The sequence below is a fragment of the Dermacentor andersoni genome, chromosome 8 (assembly GCF_023375885.2).
Source record: "Dermacentor andersoni chromosome 8, qqDerAnde1_hic_scaffold, whole genome shotgun sequence".
Classification (NCBI taxonomy): domain Eukaryota; kingdom Metazoa; phylum Arthropoda; class Arachnida; order Ixodida; family Ixodidae; genus Dermacentor; species Dermacentor andersoni.
Window position 1 is genome coordinate 80833606 of NC_092821.1, and position 19804 is coordinate 80853409.

Sequence of the window (19804 nt, forward strand, 5' to 3'; positions counted from 1 at the left end):
TCGTCTGTACTCTTCGTAGGTCTCAACACTTTCCCATTTGACCAATTGATGCAGTCTAATGTTCCAGAGCTACACTTGGGTTTGTGAAATGCCCTGTGTGTGGAGGCTGCCCGATTGATTTCAGCCAGATTAAATGGCAACTCCAGCGATTTCTCAAGGTCCGCATATCCTTACGAAATTCCTACAACGCATTCTCTTTGGCACTCTCATCATCTGTGCCAAATGGTGCGACTGAGTTTAGTTCCACTTCAAATGAAATTTTAGAATTGTTATGTCATGTAAAATTGTCAAACTTAAAAGTGTCACTTGTGCACTTCCATCTTTTACTGGCCAACCTGTGCCTGCCGACATCGACACCTACTACCAGACAATAACGACAGTGGAGCAGGTGCTTGCAGAGCAGTAGCTTTCTTGCGCAATTGCTCGTCGTTGCAAGGACTGAGTATTAAAGCACACAGACCTTTTATCGGTACAGTGTACGACAACCAATGGCTTTGGCTTTCCTAAACATCGTGATTCTTATATTTGAACTGGGCAGAAGCCTTGAGGCTCGCAAAGTCAAACTATGGTAGGCACTTGAAGGAGGATGCTGTGCCGATGCTCTTCACGCTCACGACGGGTAGGCTCCGACGTCATCACACAAAGTGACTTTCCAATCAAGCTACCCAAGTTCCGTTTCAATCTCAATTTTTTTCTTTTCCAAGTAAGTCGACCCATCATACGTGTGATAGGAGGATCTATGTAATTTTAAAAACCATTTGTCCCAACGTGGCAGAAAAATATGCCTTAGCTGCCCTTTAATGAGCACCAATACAAATACAAAGAAGTGGCTCTACAACCCACCGTTACCTGTATGCCAAAGCTACTTGGCTACTGCAGCGAGTGTGCTTAAAGTACAATGGCCTCATTAAATTAATACCAGAGGGCAAAATTACCTTGGTTCATGAGAATGCCCACCCATAAATAAAAGCACTGCAAAAAATTACCGAAGTTCTACAATTATTTTCCATAAACGAGACAATCGCATTACCAAATCATTGGATTTGGGCCCTGCACGAAAGGGTGCAGGGCCCCAAAGCCAAGAGGTGACTGCACATATCACAACAGACTGCCCTCACAACACTGTGCATATCTGCTATGTGCCAAAATGCCAGTAGCCCTCAACATCTTTCCAGTGGGCTTAGGCTTAAAGGAACTCTAAAGAGCAACATCAATCGGTTTATTCTCTCTAACCTCCATCCTCATTCACTTGGCGGAAAAAAATGACTAGAGAAAGTGAAAGCCAACCACATGGCCCAACGTATAATTTTTGATACAGTCAATTCAACACTTCCAATTTCCCGATTTAAGCATGGTAAAATTCAAAACAAGAATAGTTGGGTCTGAGATGCCAAAACCACTATCTGATCATGAGGCATGCCATAATGGGAGACTCCGGAATAATTTTGACCTGGGGTTCTGTTGCAAACACCTAAATCTTGAAAGTATATTTCCAGATTTTGCCCTTGAAATGCAGCTGTCACAGCTGGGATCCAACGTCTGACCTCGAGCTTAGCAGGGCAGCACCGTAGACATCAAACTGCTGTAACGAGTGACACAGGAAAGTTCGTGCAGAGCCTATAGTACCATCTTTTGATATGCCAGAGCAAGCTTTCAGTTGCGGGCATTTCAAGACACCTCTTGCTAATCACTCAACCTTATTTTTTTTTCTTTTTTTGTACGTATGTACTTTTTGTGGCTAAAAATATAAAGGTGAACAAGTTTTATTTTCCTTCATGTGGAATGATGCTTGGACTTTCCATGGTCAACATCACACAAATACCTAAGAGCCATCATGTCAGTGCGACACCAGAGATTCCAAAGTATTCTCTCACATTTCGGCCATTTTGGCAAACGAAAAGCCCTCGAGACTTTCTAGGCTGAATCTTTAGCATCCTTTAGAATTCAATTAAATCCTTCTTTACTGATACATAACTGCAACCCATCAGACACAATAAGAATTCATAAAGCAGGAAAAGGCAGTTTGGGACAATGTCACCACTATCCTGGACATCTTTACTGGCTCGCCCAGCCTCCTCTCGTGGTGGCCACTTTGCCATTGCAAAAGCACAACTTACGAGTACAGAGGCGCCATTCTGAGCACTGCCAAATTCTGCCATAGTAATATACCACCTTGCCAACTCTGACTGGACAATGGGGCAGCAATGCAGTCTCCAAATGGCTCATAATGGGAACATGGCTGAAACTGACAGTGCCCAGAACAGCTCCCCAGCTTAGCTTAATGTTCCTCTTTCACGTCTGTTTATGGCGACACTCGGCTGACCACAGAGGCTAGCTGCACTGTGCATCTTGCTTACGAATTGTTGGCAGGGAGACAGGAGTGATAAATTTGGCATAGGCAGCGTCAACGCTTCCGGAGGCCGATTTCATTGCATCGCATAAAACTGTTAAAGGAGGCACCATCAAATTTGTAGCATGTCATCGCCATGGCCAGTATAATTCAGCACTTCCTTTTGCTCAATTTCATTCCTTTGTTATCCATTACAGACGACCAGTCGAGCGCCACTCGAACAACCGAAATGCAGAAAAGAATTGGAACAGAATCGTTGCATAATCACGGCCAAGAAATTATGCAGTCATACGATGCATACCATACGGCATCTCAATCTCTGCCTACGCTGCCCAATCACCTTCCTGTTCTCCAAACATCCTTAACAAAATAATTAACAAGCTGTTGTGTCTGTTCATCTTTCCCAAGCATGAATACCATACGAGCCAGTTCATCACATAGGCAAAAAAAAAAAAAAAAGTGTTGAAATGTACATGCAACTTATTCCAACCATAGCTGCCATTCGCTCAGCCAAGAACTACCACTAACCACAACCTCTGAAGCAGGGTAGTGAAGCCCGGTGCGAAATCAGGCTTGCGATTCACTATCGCATCCTGACATGCAAGAAACAAATGTATTACATCACAGTCAACTTTTTTTTCTTTTCAGTGAAAGGTTTTTTTTTTTCCATTACGCGGAGCACAGTAATACCAGTGTTTGAGAAAGACCGTATCGAAGTTCCGAAATTCTATGAACGAGTGTGACAGCAACTTTAAAGATAAGCACGCGTAAGTGAGATCAGCATGTACGTGGGACTCAAGAAAAGGATTCAACACATGTTGGGCTGTGTACAACAAACAACAGCATGGTCCAACTACGTTCTCTTACAGGGACAACTGTATATGTGGAGCTGAGAATCAACGATCTGCGCAGACCACAGTGCACCTCAAATGATTCCAAATATAGCGTCGATAAAGACAGAAGGCCCACCCGTGTGCACTATAATTGCGCATCACAAAAATGCCTTTGCTTCATATTCAATCCTTTGCCAGCTATCATGCCATAGTCACCATTGTCACTGTCCACAGCTGTCACGCTAGTCAACGTCGTCTCCATGTCTAGCTGTTGAGCCAGATGTCACTGTTTTGGATGGCACTAAGGCTTCTTCCAATGTGGAGAGGCAGAAGAGGAGTTGCCTTCAGACCAAAATCTGCCATTTCTTAAGTGAATCAATGAATGAATGAACAATATCAGCCTGTGCTGATCCACTTCAGCGACAAGTCCCACCATGGTTATGTCTACACATGCACAGGTTGCCTGCAGGTGGCAACACGTCACTGCCCTGTTAGAATGTCCTTAGCAGGGCACAAGGCACAACCAGCACCAGTATAATTTAACCATTCCATTCATTTCTTATCCTAGTCAATCCTGGCTAGAAATCCTACTAGCCAATCCTGTTGATTACATAGGCCTACCACCACTCGGACTGCTGGCAAAGGTCGTGAAGGAAACAAAACGGAATAGAATTGCTACTTTATTCCAGAGATGCTACCTTATACCAGCTTCTGTAATGTGTGCCTATGCAAGCCCTTGTGCATACATAGGTACCATATAGACTCATGTTAAAAGCTACACCCCTAACTTGGCAGCCCAAAATTTGTAAAAAAAAAATTTCAATCGAGAAGCAACAGCGTTTGGTGCCCCGATGCCACATGCGCGCATTGGCGAATTTTAGCACGCTGTGTATTTCCGCATGCCGCTACTAGATAGAGCTGCGCGTTGACCTCTGGTGCAATGGTACATCTGGGGACCTGAGGTGTGCACAAGTCGAGACTGCGCCAGTACTATTTTGACAAAAAAGGTTTGGTCCCATGTAAGGGCCCGCACCTCACCAAAATTGTGAAAAAAAAAAAAAGCGTAGCCCTCACATGAGTCTATACAGTAGTCCCATACAGCTATGCATTGTAGAAGTGGATAGCATGTCACACACTGCTCAAACAGTTTTCAGCCCACGAACATTGCCGAGTCACGCCATTAATTTTTACTTTCAAAGTCCTCAAACCTCCTTACTCACATTACAATACATTTGTGCAATTTTTATCACTGCATCAGCATATGTTGTTCAATTTTAATGACTATAGTCTCGCTTGTCATTAACATTAAAGGGCTCTGCAAAATGCAATTTTGTCAGCTACAATACTACGAACAATAAAGTGTCTGCGAAATACATGCTTTCCCTGTGCCCCAATGAACAGCAGCAAGGGGAATAAGACTCCTTCATCCCTTCAGCAGAAGTGGAATTGTAAAAGTCGCTGGGACTAGCTACTTAACAAATAGCATCCCCTGGATAATTAAATGTTTTGCTGCTGAACTTAGACTCCACTTTGGATGACACTTAGTGTGCAAGGCTATGGTCACACCAAATCTTGCAAGTCGTGCCTTCTTGAGTGTGCAAACACGGAAAAACGATTCATTTCAGTAATAGTTTTGAGCAAGTCATCAAGAATGACGTCAAAATACCATGAAGCATCTGTTCGAGGCTGAATGCATTTGACTGCCTCGAGTGAGCCACAATGTCAAAAACTTTGCTTAAAGGGCTCCTCACCGGGTCTGGCCCTTTTGAGCTCACAAGTGCAGTGCATACAATGCGCATTAATAATTGCATCTGCTAAGTATTACACACCTACACGCTGCGGAAAGAGTTCAAATTTCAAGCCAAATGCCCTTTGCCCCTTCCCCTCGCTCTCCAGCCGCACTCCCAGCTGGAGAGTTGACGTTTATCACGGAAGTGTGCACATGGCAGTGCTGTGACGCCACTCATGGTGACACACGACTTCCAAGAATTGAATATTCAAGGCAACATCAGTTATTTGTTTAATCTCTAGCTTCAATGACAAAATCAATGTTTAGGGAAAGAATAAAACATATAAACAGAATGTCTGCATGTTTTTGTTTTACTTCATGCTGTAGTAAGAGAAATGTACTTCCATTTTGTCTGCTTATTCCCATGTTGTGCTGTCGCGTGCACAGAGAACGAAACCACGTCATTTTCTGCCGTGTTCCAGTGCTGCAATCACGCAACTTTCATCCTCTCACGCCTGCCTCAGTGCTTGCGATTGTGGCACTGACTTATACAGCTGATCAGGTGTTCTCGTGCAGAGTACGCAAAATCATCTGCTGCGTGAAACAAGACAAAACAACACCTCACGCTCAAGACCATCACCGGAAGTGCGCCACTCAGCGAAACATGAGAGAGAAAAAAAAAAAAGAAGGTGGGGCTCGTGATGTATCAGTCATGCGACCATGCAGCCCCGGTATGCGAGAATGCAGTAATTTCGCTTGCAGAGGCTAGACGGAGCAAGTGGGGAGAATGTGCATGTTGATGGGGACGCTCGCCTACTGAAATCATGGGTTCACAGCTTTTTCAAATATTTCTATCTCTGCCATTAATCAACTAATTCGAAAAATTCCCGAGATAGAATGCCCCCTGGAGAACACATAACAAATTCCAGAACATGCCCAAAATTTGTTATGTGGCCTGGTGAGGGGCCCTTTAATGGAGATGCGGGGCTAAACATCTCAATTTTCGCCAGAAAAACTCATTTCCGAATTTCGCTTATTTTGGATTTCTAGACGTATAAAGACACTCGTCAACTAGCTTCGCTTCAATCTGCGCCGTAGAAAAGAAAGCGAATTCTATTCTCACGACGGTGGCATGCGCCTGCCGTGAATGCCGTATTTACGACAGGCCGCCGAGCAAGGAAGAAACCAAACATGGAGTGAATGCCCACGTTACACAGTTTGTTTTTCGTGCACTTTAATCACGGGAGACCTTCCATCGAGAGTACAGCAGGCTGCAAAGCAAAAACTAAAAAGAAACAAGATTCTGGCTGCAGCGCCTTGTCTGCAAGTGCAGACGAGGGCACTGGACTGCTCTAAAGCTGGAAAAAAAAAAAGCGAAGACTTGAAGCACTTGCCGCAGTGCACGTTCCAACTGAAGAGGAGAGTCAAACCTACGGAGCAGGACACTTTTAAGTATTTTTGCTCTTAAAATAAAATTGCGTGTTTCAAAATCTTTGTCATTCTCAGTTTGCACTTTCTTGGAGAACAAAACCCTTTAGGAAAACTATCGTTTCCAAACTGCTTCGCCAAAACCTGCTTTCAGAGTAGCTTCTAGGCTGAAACATTGTCAGAAGCATGATGAGGTACTTTTTATATTTCTAACTGTTTGTTAACAGACAAAGTCAATACATATTTGACATATAATGACAACAAAACAAATTGAACTTCGTCTCAAAGTGATGACACTGTTTCTTTGTACCTTTGTTGTTTATGAAATGATAGTTTTCCCAAAGTGACATGCCTGATTGGTCTGTATGATAGCCACAACTTCTTTTCTATTTGATCTGTATTAATGAAATTTATAACATGCACTTAAAACAAGATGCATAAACCTTTATATAAATTTTTATAAATATCTGCACAATGCTTCAAATGTTAATTTTCAGCCCCACAGCCCCCTTATATGTGTCCCAAAATACACTTCATAAAAAGCATGCACACACATTTCTGATGAAACAGGACATTCACATATATGCGAGAAAAAATGGAGGGTAGGTGGAATACTTTTGACAAAGTGAGAAACTGCCAGGCCTTCCAACTAATTGTTGACAAATGATGTGAATGTGCCAAGGTGACATCTTCCTACATGAAGATGCACTAACCATCTCTAGCTCGCATGCCGTCAATTATGACATAACCTGACTTGATAATCAACGAAAATTAAGCCTGCTCTTGACGTCAACCCAGATGTACTCAACTAAGAAAGACAAAAGAAATAATCCTAAATGACCTATGCACATTGTACTTTTGTATCCAGCGTCGCCAACATATAGAGATCCCACTATAATAATCTACATGCAACAATAGCACGAAACAACGCAAGACATTTCTGCCGTACAGCCATGCAGCATGGCGCAAGAAAAGAGAATAGGCCATCAGATGCAAGATTTACGCAGCTTACCTCCAAGACAGGGCTATAACTACCAGCCATCTTAGAATGGTGAAACCATCAGATCAAACAGGCCGTGTTGACTATCATACAAACGAAGGTCTTGGGAAGTTCCAAACAAACCAAAGAAAAATGATCCCACGAACAACGATCCTGGGCAGCACTATAGACTCCGTCATTGAGGATACTGCTAGTAGTCCATAAAGTGGGCATAAGTGAGAACAGGAAAGCCAGAGGGTCAACAACCCTGCTATCGGGAATGAGCCCAACATAGACCTTGCAGCACAAAAAAAAAAAAAAAATGTTCTACCAAAGCTCTAGTAAGACAAAAAAAAAGGATGTTCTACCAAAGCTCTAGTAAGACAAAAAAAAAAAGAACAGTGGCAAGCCGACAGCACTTGAAATGGACAAGCAAGAGAGAGCATCCAGACACGGCCGTTGCTGAAGATGGCTCTCGATATCCTCGGGCCAAGAAGATGAATTCGCGTAACATGAAGGCTGGTGCATACACCTGACTGTACCACAACGAGGAAAGCAAACAAATGAAAATTTAAAAAGCACGCACGTTTCACACTGAGAATCTCCAACCTCACCTAACAGCTCACTGCCTAATGAGCTTTGAGAGAGGCAAAAATTTGTACAGATGTTTACAACTTGCCTATCACAGATCACAAAGCACTGTTGGCCACTGCCACGGATAACTGCAGAAATGTTTTTCTAGAAGCGCGACAATTAATGCAGCGTGCAAGGTGAACAAAAAAAAGAAAGAAGGGAGAATGCAACAAGCGGCATTAAGCCTCAACTTCGGAGAAACAGAAATGCCGAAAGAGATTGGCAATTGCAAGCTGTCAGCATTCCGAGCACGGACAAGATAAAACTACAATACTCTGCCATCTCCACCAGATTCTTTTGCATATGGCTGCAAACGCGCAAGCATGCGGGCACGATGCCCAGGCCCATGGATCAGTACGGCAACCAGGCACTCTGCTCCACCAATATGAAATTCTCTCACAGACTGAAAATTGTGCCTCGAGCTGGTGCACGTCGACAATGATGCTTAGCACATGGAAAAACACAAACAAGAAAAATGAGCTAATGAAAGTATCAAAAGTTACCACCACAGACGCGCCAAAGACACATCCGAGCAATGCAGATATTATTCAAGGTCACATTTCAACAAACCTCACATCTGGTGCCCCATACCATACTGCATCACACAAGGACTGAAGAAGGAACTTGTACTATGCAATATTTCAAAATAAACGTGAAACGTGAACGCCCTTGGTGCCCATGTACTAAGCAGCATTGTGGGAGGAAATTGTGGATTCACCACCGTCTGAAATTTACTTTAGCCTAGGAATGCTGATGCCTCAAGAAAAAAGAAAACGCATCGCAGCATCCTTGCACACAGCTAAAGAAAAATTAAAATATTCATATTTACGATATTCCACAAAATTGCAACGGCTTTCTGGTCGTGAAAAATAACCCAGCGTGCTATCTTCCACGTCTGGCCAGCAGACGCACAAAGTTGTACAGTTTCCAGCCCTAGGTTACCGGGCACATGCGCAAACACCTGCAAACACTACTTGGTTTTTTTAACGTTTGCTGGTATTGGGCGTGACAAAGCCGTTCACGTGGCCATTACGCAACGCATCACTGTAAGATAGCTTAGGCTTGTCGGGTGGCCTGCTTCCAATGGGACCAAACTTAGATCCTGCCGTCGTCTGCTCAGCAGCAGTGTACGTCGTCTGTCTGCCAGCCTGTGCGAATCCCGCCCTTAGAGTGTCTGTCAGCTTAGTAGAGTCCTTAGGGCGGTCTTCGTCGTCACTGGTAAAAGCTTTGTACAGATCCAGACCAAAGTTGATGTCGTTGATGGTCCGATGTGAGGAAGCAGCGCAGTTACCTACCGAGCGCTGTGTCTCACTATTTCCCCAGGTCACAGGCTCCGACACAGCAGCGATGTAAGCGACTGTTGGCCTAGCCTTCTGCCTTGCCTCCTGAGACTGTGCGATACGATCTTGTCCTCCAGACCATGCAGAGTTCCTGAACACTTTGTGCTTGGTCTGCGTTCCTCCATTTTGGGTGCTTGAGTTTGACTTGCTGACCTCCGGCCATGTCTGCTGCGACAGCTGTTGAACTTGCGAAACAGTCCTGGCAGCAGAGCTTCCCCCTGCGATCACTCCGTTGGAAAGCACTTTCAGTGGCCTTTCAGGCTGGCTCGAAGGTTGGCTGGCTGGTCGACTTGGACAATGCTGCGCTGCAAATCGAGGTGCCACTGTCTTCTTCTTGCGTGGCAACCGTGCTTCCGGACCAGTTCCATTTGTTGTCTGCTTGTTTGCACCGACGCACGTCCAACCACCATCATCGTCGTCAAGCAGCATGTTACGGAAGCTAGTGTCCATAGAGCCGAGATTGTCGCCTGCGGCCCCTGCAACAGTTGTGGCACCAGTGGCTCCACACATGTCATTTGCAGAGAGACTTGGGTTAGAGTTAAAGCCAAGCGGAGGTCTGCACTGCTGTTGCTGCTGAAGTTCCTGGTGTGGCTGTTCCTTTTGGACGTGGTTATGGCCATAAGTGCTTGGTTGGCTATGCAAGTTCAGCTGCATGCTTGGCTGAGCGACCATCTTTGGCTCCATTTGCGGCTGTCTAGGTGGAAGCTGAGAGGGCAGCTGCTGCTGAGGAAGGTGCTGAGGAAGGTGCTGTGGCAGTCTGTGAGAAGGAACCGACTGAGACCAATGTACTGGCTGCCCATGCTGCTGTAGCTGGCCACTTGGTCGAGCTTGCGCTGGAGGGAAGTGCTGGTATTGGGCGGGACGCCCTGGCGCATGTGGGAGGTATGGTGACCACATTTGCGGGTACTGCTGCTGCCGTTGCGCCTGCGCCTGCGCCTGCTGCAGCTGCTGCTGGTACGTCCTGGTGGCTTGCGGCTGGTTCGAAGGGCGTGGCCCCGGTGGCAGCCCTTGCCACCAGCTGGGACTGCCTTGGCTCGAATGCAAGGAAGGAAAGAAGCCCGGCGCTCTCGGAGGTGGCACACCGAAGAGACGGCGGTCTATCGCTGGCACGTAGTAGTTTGGTGGGGCCACTGGCACGTGCCTGGGTGGGAACGCCAGGCCTGGCAGTGCCTTGAAACCGTGTGTCGGTGCCGGCTGCACTGGCGGCCGTGGATCGTCCACTGGGGGTCTGTCCAGGAAGGGGTGCTTGGGCCAAAAGCACTTGGCGTGGGGGTTCAGGCCATGCTCCTTCTGCAGCTCGAAGCCTTCCAGCTGGTACTTGATGTCCTCCCACTGCATGTTGAACAGGCTGCCCTGCCGAGCACAAGTCGAGACAAACTTCTCCCAGAGAGTCCTGCGAGAGAGTCAGAGACTGGATCAATGACGACGCCGAAATATTTCATGACAATGCCCTCTTTAAAAAAGAAACAATGCCTCTGGATCATTTTCTTTCTTTCCTTTTTTATACGACCAATCTTTCTCATTGAAACTCGCACATAAACATGCTGCCATATTTTTTTTTTCTTTAAAGCACTATAAATGATAGCACAAGGCAAAAATAAATACATTTTCCAGTCTGCAAAGAGTGCACATACGTTTCCTTTTTCCTTCTTTCCTTGACCATACACAATATATTTATATCCCCTGTGGCAGATAGCATAATTGTGGTCCTTGAGCTAAATTACTTAAAGCAGCGAACACTACTCGCACAAGAGACCTGTGGGGCCTCAAGCGCTCTAGGAACAAAGGACACAGTAGTGTAAACAAAACAGGGCATTCACTCTATACCATCAGCCACAACGAATAGAACATGCCTATGAAATAGGCTAAGGCATTGGGAAAGTTCGACTCACTGTCCAAGGATATCGTGAGAATATGTTCGCCCATGCCAGGACACGAACACCTACCGCATTTACATGATTGTAAGTCGACCCATATTTAAAATTTTGAAAATCTGAAGGGGGGGGGGGGGGTCGACTTACAATCGAAACCAACACATGGCACCACCAAAAAAGCGAGATCAACGAGATGTCAGGGGAGCTACAACGTAGTTACAATTTTATCTTTGCCCTATCGCCCTACCCGTAGTTTTCGCTATCCCGCGCGTTTGTTCGCTTTCAGGAACGGTTTTTCAACATTTTTCAGAGTTTTACAGCACACACAACCAATGACACAACACTTATGGGGGGGTGTCGATAGTTGATGGAAGTGCCGCTGTTCCATTCGCAGCAGCACTCCCAGAACGGCGGCGCTTGCAGGGAGTATCGATAGTTCATGGAGGAGCAGACACCGCTCACGTGTTTCTTTTTCCCTGTAGTTCTTAGTTTGACGCGTTCGACTCGACTGTTGGCTACACGCTACTTCCATGCTTCCTCAGTCGTCATGAGTGCTCCAGGCCCCCTAAACATACGGCGCTCGTTCACAGCAGCGTTCAGGAGGGCTGCCGTCCTTTACGCCGAAGAAACAAATTACTGCGCAGCGGGCCTAAAGTTCGATGTTTCTGAACGGATAGTGCGAGAGTGGCGACTGCAGCAAAGCAAAATTTTCACCTGTGACGGCAAGCGAGGAATTTCCAACGTGCCGAAGTTAGGACGCTTTCCAGAGTTATAGGCCAAGCTTGCGGCGTACGTCGCTGAAATGTGTGATCGGTCCCTGCCAGTGAAGTGCGACATGGTCATGAAACAAGCCCGGATATTCACCTTTTAGCCCTTTGAGAGTCAATCTTTTTCGCCAGATGCGACTGCCCATGGTCAATTTCTTTTTATTGGAGATTCCAATTCTTCTTAGGGAGTTATTTCGAAAAAAATTTCCATAATTTTTCTCGGGTGACAGTAAAGTGAGAAAAAAATATTTTGCGTTGGTATATATGTACTCTTCATTCATGAATAACGACAATAAACAAGAAAATAAACTTATAGGAATTGAAAATTTTATGCATTGTTATAGTTCAAGGCTTTGAAAATGCGCACACGAGAATATTTCGGAAGACTCAAATCTTCCTGCTCTTACACTAATATGTACATCCACAGCGTAATCGAACTGCGTAGGTGCGCATACTCAAGAAAACTGTGGTTGTGGGCCCGTCAAAAAAGCAAAACGTGTGACAAACTTCCGCTGATCTTCATCTTATCGCCAACCAGAGGCAATTAGATTTCGCGAGTATCAAAAAAAAAAAAAAAGGCATAGGAAACGCATGCACGGCGGCATCCTTCCTATGCACTCCCCTGCGAGCACTAAACAAGCGAGAAATAAGCGGTCGCCCTTTGAGCAATTAGTAACGAGATAGCCATCAGTTTTGCAAGCGAAAGAAGCCAAAACCACCCGCAGAACAAAACCCAAACCGCCACCCGCCTGCTCGCACGCCAATGCGCAAGTGGAAGTATATACAGTCGCCGACCGTTTATTCGGACCTCACGGGGACTGCGGAACTGTCCGAATAAACAGGTGTCCGAAAAAGCGGATTAAGAAAAAAAAATGAAATCCTTTATTTCCACGCACTTATTCGGGCTCGGCAGTAGGCTTGAAGAAATCGTGAGTGCGCCATTGCACGCTGTTCCGCTTACGCGCAATCAGATAAGCCTGAATCTCGGAGAGGGGCGTACGGTCACTATAGGCGGCTGAAAGCACAGTCACTGCTTGTGCACGCTCCACATGCGACGGCAGCGTAGCACATGGTGCGTCATCTTCCGACTCGGAGGTATCGTCCGGCGGTGCCGCAGAAACCTGACGAATGATCTCGCCGTCGTCAAGTTCTGCGCATGTCAATACAGCAGTGTCAGCACCTGTGAAACTGTCAAATGAGACGGTGTCCGGAATCGCAATGTCGGAACTGCGCAGGTTTCGGCAGAACATTTTCCGCGTCAGTAGGGAGCACATCGGAAGGCGACAAATCTTAGGCCTCCCGCACCCACTTGCCGACATTCCCCAGCGCAGTCTGCGCGGGCACTGTCGGCACCATTAGACACTTGACGCGATGTTTCCGTACGCCGCGTTGGATCACCGAAACCTCGACACAGCACACAAAGCAAACACCACCCAGCCGACACCAATCGCACAAACGAAAAACGCGACCTGCTCGCAGCGTCGCGCGCGAAACAAACAAATCAGCTGCTGGATTGTCTTGACATGGCTTACTAAGCTGAAACCGGAACTGCTGTACGGCCGCTCTATCGAACCAGGCAGAAACGATGATGAGCGGGGATTTCCAGTAGCGCCACTTCGTGGGACAGCAAGGAGGCTCCGTTCAAAACAAAAATGGCGTTCAGCAAGTCGAACTATGCGCCGGTCAGAGTCGGTGCATGATGCCCTCGATCGAGTTGGCTCAAGGAGTGTCCGAAAAATCAGACGAGAGGTTGCAAGGTGTCCGAAATTTCGGCAGTTGTTATACATTATGGTCTATGGGAAGAATGGCGGTGCCGCGAAGCTGACCAAATAATCGGGCATGTCCGAATTTTTGGAGTCCGGAAAATCGGTCGGCGACTGTAGACGCGTGGGAGCGAACTGGCACTAAAACACCATGCAACGGAAAGTGAGAGAGCTAGGCGCGCAAAAAATATTCCCTGTATTCGCACATGGTGGTAGCACATGACAGAAAAGAAAAGAGTTAGGAAATTGGCACGCTTTTTAAGCACACAGCACCGCCATAAATATACAGCATCGACCATATTGGAGTTCGTTCACTACGCCTTATATTTACGTCATTGACCCTCAAAGGGTTAAGGACCTGCCCTGCCGCAAGTAAAAGTGGCTGGCAGCGGAAGACCGCGAAATTCCGCCAACCGGACCTGTCAAAAGAGCCTCCCTGACGGCTGCGTGTGGGTGGGTGCATTCGGCGTGGGCTGCTGTTCCACAAGATGTCGTGGTGCGGTCGTTTGCCAAATGTGAAAATTTCGCTAGACGAAGACGCGCTGTGGGACCATAGCAACGATGACGATGGCAGCACTAGTGAAAACAAGTAGTCCAGTAACCATGTCAGCTACTAATAGATTTTCGTTATCGAATGCGCCCTCAGGTATGCTCTCCTTTATTTATTTTTTCTCCTGTCACGCGATATGGGGGGGGGGGGTCGACTTACATTCGAGCCGACTTACAATCGTGTAAATGCGGTAGTACAGTGCAGTCCACTTATAACAATGCCACATATAACGATATATCGGTTATATCGATGGGTCGACATGAGAGTGTCATTTTACGCATTAGGTCTATGTGGAAAAAAAGACATAACGCACAAGACACAAGATATTCACCGCGTATCGGATATAACAATAAAAATTTTGCCGTCTGGACAGCGTTTTCTGTGCCAAATAATCGTAACATTTGCGTTGCTTAGTTCCCTGAAACGAACGTTCTCGAGATGAGGCGATGTTTACCTCCATAAGTTTGTATCTGCCGCCATTGCCGCACAGCGCGTTCTGCCCTGCCCGCGCACCGGAGAGTACCTGAGCAGGCGCAGCACGCCACAAGATGGCGCTAGCTGCTTCATGCACGTTGACCACAGTCACTCCGAAAGAGAGAGAAAGAAAAAAAAAAGCGACAAGCAAAGCGGCGCAGTGGCGCCCGTCCCACACTCAGTCTCTCTCTCTTGCGATAGCAGGCTGACGCCACCGAAGCAGCGTGCAACCAACGGTACAACCCAGTTCAAAGATGGCGTCGACAAAGCGCAAAGCTGTGTCGCTTGACACGAAGATGGATATTTTGCAGGACTCTCGACGCGGCTTCAAGGCGAGCACCCTCGTGAAAAAGTATGAGCTCGCCCAGTCGACGATATCAACCATCTTGAAAACCGGGAGCACCGCGATTGTGAAGGCAGAAGCTATCAGCGGCCATGCCGATCAGGGGAAAAGGGTTAAGGGGCCAATACACTCCGAAGTAACGCGCGCGCGCTCGTCATGGCGACGTTACATTGGCGAAAACACGACCCTCTACAGTCCGGCGGCATCTGGCGGCGACGCGACCGGCGGCATTCAGCGCGCTCGGACGTCGTCCGGCACCGAATGCAACCGACTGCATTTCACGCCGACCGCGCCGAGCAAGTTAACGCCTAGCGCCCTCTCTCGTCGAGGTAGAGACTCGCTACTCGGCAGGCTGAGCCAGAACGAGATGGCCTTTTCGCAAGAAAGCGAGCCCGACCTGCGCGGCTCCGAAACCGAAAAGTTTCTGGACGCCATCCAGCAACACCCTTGTGTCTACGACACCAAAAGAATGGGCTACTTGGATGCGGAGCGGGAAAACAACGCGTGGGAGCAGATACGCATGTACTCCGGCCTCTCAACAGGAGCGTCAATGCTACGCATGTGTGTGCATACGTCTCCGGACATGCTATGCACTCAGCGCCTGTTTGTTTGTCTTGTTTTCCCTGTTTCAGTCGAAGAGTGCCTGAAACTATGGAAGTGGCTGAGGGACCGCTAAACTCATGAATTGAATTCTATTGAAGCGATGAAAAGGAGTGGCAGCGGCTACGTGTCTGTGTTATGTAGACAGACCTGTACCTCTTGGGACGCAGACGACGCACCAACAAAGCGAGAATAAAGCGCGAGACACACGTTCCGATTCGGTGTCCGATCCGGCATCCGACGCGCCGGGACTCCAGCCGGAATCGAGGTGTTTTGCCGTGCCGAAGCGCTGGATCTGACGTCCGGCGTGCGGCAAACCGGGCAGATTTTCATCGTCCGAAACGTTCGGCAACCGCACCGTCACCTGGCCGCAGCCAACAGCGCAGCTGGCATGTGACGTTCTCCGATGTTCCCTCCACGGAGGCGGCGCTGGCTGGCCGGTTTCTTGTAGTGTATTGTTTTTTTTTCCTTGCCTGCTGCAGTTTGTTTCCGACAAGAAATAGTTTCCAGTTCAGTAAAATTATCTCGAACGTGTGCCTGTTATGCAAAGCAGTGCCTAGTACACTAGCACTAGGCTACTGGCGAGATTGGGAGCCACGACGCGAGAGCATTTTGCGGGCAGACATCCCCCACCGACCGTCTGAGCGAGGCTGCTCGCTTCGCTTGCACGTTTGCCCTTTGCAACAACTGCGTCGAGTAAACCAATTGTATTTAATTACGGGCGACCTAAGCGTACAGTGTTAATTGTTTTGGCAAACATAAGCGCTCTTCGACGAGCTCGGGTTGGATCGTAAGCGCCGTCTGCCTAGCTAGGCCTACCGGCCCTATCGCTGGCTGTTAGCGGAGTCGTCAGTGGACAACGCACCGTCGTGAAGTGTTCTGTCACTTGCAGGGGCATGATTTTATTGACAGTGTTCGTGTAAAGCGAAGCAGTGTTGTGCAGAGTTGTTTATATTGCGTTTCTCGACGTGGCTATGAAGTCAAGCTAGGGGACTGGATCTGGGCGGAGCTTACGCGCCGCTCAGTCTTTCGTATGCACGCACTGTGTGCCCCGAATCGTCGTATGCCGCATGCCGGAGCATGCGTCGCCGCACGTCGGACCGGACGCTGAATCGTACCGTGTGTCTCCTGCTTAATGTTTCGTCTTGCGGAATGTGTCTGCGTCCGTGCCATCGCCGAGCAACAGTCCGGTCCGCGGTGGCAATTGCTACCGACAGAGAAAGTGCGCGAAAAGATTTGTTTCGATGTTCCACGACAGGCGGCACGGAGCGGCGCGGTGTTCTGCGCATGCGCTACTCCAGCTGCCGCAGGTGCGCGGCGTTGTACTGTAGGGGGACGGATTTACGCCTGACACGGCGTAGCCGACCTGGCGTGACGTAGCGCATCCACCGTGCGCGCGCGCCCCGGGTCACGTCGAAATGTATTGGCGCCTTTAGAGACCCTTTGTACGCCGATGTTTACCAGTGGTTCATCACAACCCGCACACACAATGTGCCTATTAGTGGGCCAACACTTGCCACCAAAGCGAAAAACTTAGCTTTTCTTCTGGGAAACCCAAATTTTGAGCCTGGGGGAGGCTGGATTCAGCACTTTAAAGAGCGGTACAGAATCGTTTACAAAAACGTGGTAGGGGAAGCGGCGTCTTTGGACACACAGGCAAAGCAGCAGTGGCTGCAGACAAAGCTGCCCGGCCTGCTGGAGCGCTACGCGGAGAAGGACATATATAATTGCGACGAAACTGCTCTGTTTTTTCAAATGTTGCCGTCGAAGACTCGCGCTCTTAAAGGAGATTGATGCCCCGGCGGCAAGCACTCGAAACTTAGGGTGACAGTGTTGCTGTGCGTTAGCATAGACGGGAGCCATCATCTCAAGCCTTTCATGATCGGGCAATCAAAGAAGCCAACATGCTTAAGAATCAGCACATCCCGGTCCGCTATCGCAGCAATAAGAAGGTGTGGATGACCCGCGACCTGTTCGAAGAATGGCTGCTCGAGTTCGACGGTATAATTGAAGGCCAAGGAAGAAAAGTAGTGTTGCTACTTGACAACTGTAGCGCACACAGCGTTAGCCCGAAGCTAACATTTGTTGAATTGATGTTTCTGCCTCCGAATACTACGGCAGGTCTTCAGCCGTTGGACGCCGGCGTGATCGCCAACTTTAAAGTTCTTTATCGGTGGCGCATGCTGGAGTGGCTAATTTTAGCCATTGACCGCACAGCTCCTGGCACGTCGGGTCATGCCGACGGGCTCCCTGGCCTGAAGATCAGCCTTTCGAAAGCCGTGCGCTTCGTTTATGGTGCATGGTATGAAGTAAAGCAGTCAACCATATACAATTGCTTCAAAAAGGCTGGCTTTGTGCGTCAGGACGAACTTCCCCAACCCACTGAGACCAACACGGTGGAAGTCGCTGACATAACCGAGCTCTGGGAGCTTGTTCCTACTAGTGACACAGGTGGTGCGTCAATGGAGGAGTTTTTGACTGCACAATGCTGCTTCGTTCTGCGATGAGGTCACCGACGAGGCGATCGCCAAAGATGTGCTGTCTCGACAGACGGCAAGGTTGTTCGACAGTGGCGACGGCAGCAGCGACAGTGACAACGAGATTGACAGTGGCTCCTTGACACCGACCTCGATGTCCCCGCAAAGTGCACTGTCGTCGATCGACTCCTTAATTGATTTTATGCATGCTAAAGGATTGCCGCCAGTGTTCGCGCAGCAGTTGGTATCCATGCACACTGCGGTTGTGAAGCTGAAGCTGCCGCAAAAGCAAGTGCAGATTTCGGACTATTTCGGCGCACCTAACCACCCTTGAAACGGTCATTGGCGCTAGAAATAAAGTTTGTTTTTCACAGCCTACTTTCTACATCATCTATTCTTTAGAGCAAGTAGTGAATTTGAGTTCGAAGATGCAAAGGTATGTTCCACGTTTTTTATTTTATTTTTATTTATTTTTTTAATAACTGCAGTCCAGATATAGCGATCATCGGTTATAACGATCACATTTTTCGTCTTTCTTGATATCATTATAAGTGGACTGCACTTTATTTGTAATGTAAACTTCTCCCAAGTTTTTATTGCAAATCCCTAAAAAAAATTTTCTTTCAATGCTGAGCAACACGCTGAAATCAGTGATGCATTTCAAGCAATATATTCCCTAAGAAACTGTTCAAAAGGGGCCTCATGTGAATGCATACATGAGTGCAATGTTTCCTTTTCCCATTCCCAAATAACTCATCAGTTCCTCCCAGCTGGTGTGGCAATGACAGCAATGCCTTGCCTGTCAGTCCTTTCATTTAGTGGCACACTTACGTAACCCTTAAATGCTGCCCAAGACTGACAAAGGAGCAATGACAGGATGAGCGTGGCTCATTTACAACCAACACTTCACATATTTCCTAAAAAAAATTGGAAAGGGTGCGCATACAGGTGCGTCCAATGGCTAGTGTCCATGGGCCATTGTGACTCATGGAAGGCCATTGCCAACGCTGCACTAAGCATAAAAAAAGAGCGTGGATTTTAAAAGCCACAAAAGAGAGCAGGGTAACTGCAGCCACATTATATGAGGCTGCAGCTACCCTGCTCAATGCATCAGAAAAATATTTGGCTTACATGCTCATGGCAGCATTGTCTACACATTGGAAAGGCTTTGTTACAGTGTTCAAAAAGTGTTGCAGTGCCCCTTTAAAGAGTCCCCACATGTCTCTCTCCCACAATGATCACAAACTAGCAAGTATAAACACCTACCGACAGTCACCAATGGAGCACAGTGAGACGGGGTCCCCGACAACGACAACCAGTGACTGTGCTCGTGTCAGAGCTGTGTTGAGCAGCTTGGCATCCGAGAGGAACCCGAAGTTAAGGGCAGTCTTAAAGGGCGTCGTCTGCTCCAGGTGCACGCAGGTGGCACGCGTACGAACCGTGCTCAGAACCACAGCGCGGAACTCCTTGCCTGCAGGGTGAGGTGTCAGTCAGCAACGCGTCTCAACTGTTCGCTTACACCCTAGGTGCGCACACCTGGGATAGCATGCACTGTTATACGATCGGCCAGCGGGGGTAGTGACCATCTAGCCTCTTCTGCACCACAGCGACAAATCGCTTCATGAGGCTAACAGTGCGTCCGCTTCGGACAGACCTGCGGGGGG

At 47.8% G+C, this 19804-nt stretch overlaps 1 protein-coding gene across 1 annotated transcript in view; it reads right to left on the minus strand.

The window, feature by feature from the left end:
* Positions 1–5179: 5179 nt before the first annotated feature.
* Positions 5180–19804, minus strand: part of LOC126538735 (probable helicase with zinc finger domain) — a 95452-nt gene continuing 80827 nt past the window's right edge. The window contains exons 19-20 of the mRNA XM_050185468.2: positions 19407–19611; positions 5180–10685 (exon numbers count right to left, since the gene is read on the minus strand). Of these exons, the coding sequence (XP_050041425.1) occupies positions 8936–10685; positions 19407–19611 (1955 nt within the window). The 3' untranslated portion in view covers positions 5180–8935. The remainder of the gene's footprint in view (positions 10686–19406; positions 19612–19804) is intronic.